The 6,137-nt window shown below is 27.3% G+C and overlaps 1 protein-coding gene across 1 annotated transcript in view; it reads right to left on the bottom strand.

Moving 5' to 3' along the window:
* Nucleotides 1-340: 340 nt before the first annotated feature.
* The window catches only part of LOC106684760 (rho-related GTP-binding protein RhoN), a 25,545-nt gene continuing 19,748 nt past the window's right edge, over nt 341-6,137 (bottom strand). Inside the window, exons 4-5 of the mRNA XM_024361532.2 lie at nt 5,019-5,422; nt 341-2,917 (exon numbers count right to left, since the gene is read on the bottom strand). Of these exons, the coding sequence (XP_024217300.1) occupies nt 5,201-5,422 (222 nt within the window). The 3' untranslated portion in view covers nt 341-2,917; nt 5,019-5,200. The remainder of the gene's footprint in view (nt 2,918-5,018; nt 5,423-6,137) is intronic.

Below are 6,137 nucleotides of genomic sequence, written 5' to 3'. Positions count from 1 at the left end.
AATATTATACAAGATGTATTGTGCCAAAAACTTGCAATAAGGATAATATCATTAGCATTAAAAAGAGTATTTTGGTGCTGAACATTGTGGTTTAACAATTTATAATAAATTCACACCACAACTAACAACTTATTTTAAATTGTTAAATATGTGAAACTAATCAAAACACTTAGTAACATCTTCTATATACTAAAATTTATTTTCCTACTCATATATCTTCTCGGACATTGCAATGTAATTTACAAATTGTTTCATTAAAAATAGACACATAGAAATAATTCAAAAACAGTAAATTATATCTATATATTATATTTTTCTCTCACAATTCTTGAACAAAATTATTAATGTTAAGCAAATAAAAAAAATATATTTATACAGTTATAACAGCCTCAGACAAAAATATTTCTTATTTATCTTTTTTTTTTTTTAAACAAATACATAGTTTTTAAAAATCTTTGAAATTTTTTTTTGCTAAACTTCTAAACATATCTAACATCAATACAAATACCGTTCTGAATTCTGTAATACAAAAAAATAAACACACATATATTTTTGTTCAAAACTCTGTAGTATGAAGTATGAATACGAATTATTAGAGTTTTGAACAATAAACAACAACAATCAAGCATTTGGTTCTGATATATTGCAATAACGATAAGAAAATAAATATTGTTATGTTAACATAAGTATTATTTACATTTAAATAAAACTAGCCCTTCTTATACACTATCTACATCAAATATATTCACAGGCTTGTGAAAAACATTAAATATATTTTGACCACATCAACGAATCATATCTTATCACAATTTTAATAAGTTTTTAAATAAAGATACATTTATAAAACATACATATAAAATTATTGTATATCTATTGGGATTGTGTTTCAATTATACAGCCCTCTATATACATACATAACATGTACAGAAGAAAGTAGTATACTGGACTTTAAGTGGGAAGACCATAGTCTCACGAGCATATATTTTTAGTTTTTTTTATTGATTCAGTCATCTTATATTTTACTTCAAAAGACTTTACTAAGAATTCTTTGAAATTTACTCAATTTAAATATCTCTAAAAGTTGTTAATCAAATCAAGATGCTAGATGGATAAATTAAAATTCATTTTAGGTTTATAGCCAATAACTCCTAAAATATATCTAATAGTCTAACTGTTATAATTATTAATACAATTATACAGCCATAAATAAATTTAAAGGATTGAATTTTGGTATATAACAATTATGTTATGTGTTATTGGTAAATAACAAGTGTGTTATGAAGGTATACATATTATCTTAGATTTTTAAAGGAAACCTATATTTACAAGGCAATGGTGTCAAAAGTGTAGTAGAGCGCAATTAAGTTTTTACTAAGAAACCAGTTTACAATGAATGGATTCCAATTTGCTTTTTTTTATTGAGTTTTATACATCTAGAAGGAAAAAGTTTACCCATTAAAAGAGTTCTCTTTTGTTTTGTTTATCAGCGCAACCCTATCAAAATTACCTTTTTTGAAGAACATTGTATTTTTGAACACCTAATGTGGATTTTCTATTGCAAAATAATTCATTTTTTTGCCTAAATTATACAATATGAACAGCAAATGTCCTTGAAAAGTAGGTATTGAAATATTTAAAGTGTGTACATCTGGAAATTCATTTTATTTATGAAAAAAATAAAATGTTGGTCCTTTTTAATCTAGTTCTCAATATTATGGAAACTACCTATCTCATAAAAAATATATTAAAATTTTCTAAAGAGAAGAATAAATTTGCTGAAATTTGAGCACTAATAGAACTCTCTACGTTTAATATTTTCAGAGACTTAATTTTTCAAAAACAACTTTTTTTTTCCAAATAACAAGGAACAATATTTTTTTAATATATTTTGGCAAATGTTGTGAAAAATACTTAGGAAGATAAACATTATAAACTACTTTGTGGTGTATTTAACAAGTTTCAATTAGAGCCCTAATAGAATTCTTTACGTTCAATGTTTTCTGAGCAAGAATTTCAAGTTTCCAAAAAACAAATAATAACACCTTGTAATACTTCAGGAGCTATTAGCAATAAATCTAAAAATATACGGCAGCCATTTTGAAAAATCTGTGATATTAGGCCAACACACCCTCACGTTAACTTCTCACTATCATCTTTTTCAAACAGTTTAAATCAGAATCCATTGATTAGTTTAGACTTAATTATAGGCATAGTAAAATTTTGAGCTATTTTTACTGGACTATTATTACAGATGATTCATTTCTTTCTACCAAATGACCAATAAATTTCCAGCATGGATTTGAATAAGATTGTTTCCACAGTTTGTTTTTGCTTTTATAATGTAAGAGCAAATTCATACTCGTATGATTGAGGTTAAAATAGATCTCTAAGGACTTTTATTAATTTATAGAATAGAAACTTTCTCACAACATATTCATTAAAAAAAAATTATTTATTTTATTTTCAAATTATATTTAAAAAGTCATTAAAAATTAAATATCAGGAATCCAATTTTGTCCTTTTGTCATAGACACAATTAGCCCTGAAATGAAATCAATTTAATAAAAATAATATTAAAGATTGAAATTCCGAATCTTCAAAAGAATTTGCAAATATCAAATATTTTCAAATGATAATGAAGGTTATAAAAATTTAACCTTTCTGACTGGTTTACTATAAAAGAATGCCCTATCAGGCATTAAATTCAGAACATATTAAATAAGTTTGTAGGCCTAAGATAACCTTTTTACTAAATATTTGCCACCAATATTTATTGTCCAAAAATACTAAAATCCAACTATACATGTTATTATGGTCCAAAAAATAACAATAATATAACGTATTTATGTATGTGCGTTAAATTACCACTGATTAAACATTATGGATTCCTCAAAAGATATCTTACTTTTGGTTGAATCTGAAACAGAATAATTGTGTTAAAATATTACATTTAGTAAAATTGTTTATAATTTATTATATTTCTACAAAAGTTGATAAATAATGTGATATAAATAAATTTAGGAAAAAGCTGGCAATAATACACATCAGTAACTACATGTAATGTCAGTAAATGTTTTCACATTAGTCTCAGTAGAGGTGCTCATAGGTACTGGTACTGGTACTGGTATTTGGTGGGGGGAACAAGTCCAGCAAGTGGGCCTAGTGGTCCTTTTTACCAACCCCTGGGGGCTACCTGAGTTGCTGCCGCATACTATCCAAGGTGGGGGTGTCAAGATTCATTCTTCGGGACCGCTGAAAAATGAATGTTTAACTGCCCCAGGTGGGAATTGAACCCACAATGTTCCCAATCGAGGGACCTGTGCTCCAAACTGCACGGCCGTCACGTCCCTAGGTGCTCATAGGTAGCATAAAGTGGTTTGTCTGGTGGGGAGCACTTGAACCAGAAATTGAAAAAATAAAAGTGTCCCAAAACGAAAATATAAACCATCATGAATAAATAAATAAAATATATATCAGCATATGCTGATTTGGACAAATTGTATTTATTACTAAGTATCATTAAATTTATTTACTTCTTCTCAAATTGTTTGAGAAAGGAAACTGAGAGAAGAGAATTGTTTGAGAACAGAAAAGAATACCTATGCCAAAAACAATTGAAGATTAATACAAGAAAAGTAATTTGTACTCAAGAAAAATTGTGTTTGAGTACAGGAAATTCATACTCGAACCAGTTGGAATATGAGTATTTGTAATCAATAATAAAAAAAATTGTAGAGTAAAAGTAAAGTAATCATCCTCACACAGTAATTTGAGTGCATCTTAATGTTTTGAATCCAATATTTTTTTTATTACTACTACTTTTTTTATTTACAATATGTAAATAACTACTTGATTTCACTTTATACTTAGTAATCAAATACTTTTTGCTCTTCCAATAATATTCTCATAGTAATTTTTGTCTCTCTCCAATTTGTTTATTTTTTAAAATTTTGGACCCATTAAATAATTTATTCAATAAAACTAACGATTTAATTAGTGTAGATAAATTTTAATTCAAATTTAACTGAACTAAAAAATGTAATTTAACTAAAATAAATTAACTATATATCTTATCTAATCTTAAAAGGGGAATGGCATATCCTAACTTCCTCCAAAGCAAAATAACTCCTTCCTCCATGATTTTTAATGATATGATGTTAATTTTAGTTTTTAAAAATAATAATAATTAACTATTGACCGTATTTATCAAAATATGAAGGAGAATTTTGGGGGTGCAGTTGAAGAGAACAAAAGGCCCACGTTGTAGAACCCCATCAGGGCTAAAAAGATACAAGAACAAATAAAAATATTTTTTGTAATATTCAAGACTACATAAGTTAATTGAAACAATCTTAAGTGAAATAAGTTTAATTGAAACGATGTGAAGTGAAAGTTCACCATAAAACAGTAAATGTGAAAATTAATTAAAACAATGGATAAATAAATATAAGTGAATAAAATATATTTAAGAACAATAAAATATAAGTTTATAGGCAAAATGTAAAGTGAGGTATGTAAAAATTAATAAAAATAAGTAATACAGTATTGAAATGAGCAAAAAAAAAAAAGTAGTGATAAAATGCTAACAAACAGGAGAAAAGAGGATTTATTATTATTATTATTATTATTAGTATTTTTTCTTAATCTTTCTCGATCTTTATTTATTATCAACTTACTTCCTTAATTTTCTGTCTTTTAGTGTGTCAATATTTTTTTTTCACCTCATATCTATTTTTATGTGTTATTATGTCTCCTGTTCATTCTAAACCTAATAGTTTAAATATTTTATTTTATATGTATACTTATCTTTGTCTATTTTATACTATAACTATTTTTATTTTTTATTTTTATTCATTTGTATATTATTTTCTTTTCACTTTTATTTATATAATGTTTAAACCTATCTTAGTATACTTTTTTTGCATCTTATTATACTACCATGTCAAAATATTTTTCGTTGTTTTCGTATCTTTTCATCTCGTTTATATTTTATAATTAATAAATATTGGAAATATTACCTGTTTGAGGTTCAAATGATCTTGAGATATTTACAATCTCAAATGGATGTGAGGAATCTTGAAATATTTCAGTTTCCATGACAACTCAATGGTGAATACCTATTAGCTGTTGCTAGTACTTGAGCGATATCAAAGGCAGATAACACAGCAGACTCGATATTTGCATAGAACGAAGACCCTGGTCACATGACGGAGCACGATCTGGCTCTATCCTTCAGGTCGGCCTTGCTCTTGGAGCGGGGAGCGGGCCTCAGTCTTTCTCCTTCAAGGAATGTGTATTTGTTCAAGCGCCCGAGGGCGGCCAAAGCGGCAATTTCAAACGCATCACAAACTGCTTTGCCTGACCATTTGGCAGAAGTCTCGACGTAGGTTGTAGCACCAACCTGTCGCATCACATTGATTGCCTGTAACATGGCATTGGTATTTATCAACAGTTACAGAAATGAAACCACATTGTGGTGCAAGATAAACTTTATTTAAACTGGATTTAGGGAATGACAACCATTCTTCCTTATTTCAAATACAATAATTTATTTCATATCATCAGCAACAACGTTTCGGCAAATTTCCCCCATCTTCAGGTTGCTAAAAAACCAAATTCAACAAAACCACAAACATGCGCTAACATCAACACTAATATATCATATTTACTACTGAAGATGGGAGAAATTTCCCGAAACGTTGTTGCTGATGATATAAAATAAATTATTGTATTTGAAATAAGGAAGAATTGTTGTCATTCACTAATTCCAGTTTAATTACATAAGAGTCTTCCAGTAAAAGATCATTAAGTTTAGAAACTTTATTTACTTTATATGAAGGGAAGAAGATACAAACTAAGTCATGACATAGAGTTTCCTTGAACAGCAATATGCAATATGCAAATGAGGCGTTTGGTTTCAAAACCGGTTACATCCATTTTCAAAAATTTTTCAGGACTGATCAAAAAAGATTAAATTTAAAAAATTAATCAATTTAGCAATTTTTTTTTTTATTTTTTTCGTCGTTTTGCAAACAATTAACTTCAAACAAAATTTTTTGACGTCTTTTCATCACCTGTTTTTTTTTAAATCTCATCCAACATAAAAACATATGTTGGATGTACCTGACTTTGATAAG

This window comes from Halyomorpha halys, unplaced genomic scaffold (genome assembly GCF_000696795.3).
Source record: "Halyomorpha halys isolate HHAL.00 unplaced genomic scaffold, Hhal_1.1 Scaffold613.1, whole genome shotgun sequence".
NCBI lineage: Eukaryota > Metazoa > Arthropoda > Insecta > Hemiptera > Pentatomidae > Halyomorpha > Halyomorpha halys.
This window is presented reverse-complemented; position numbering and strand designations above follow the sequence as displayed.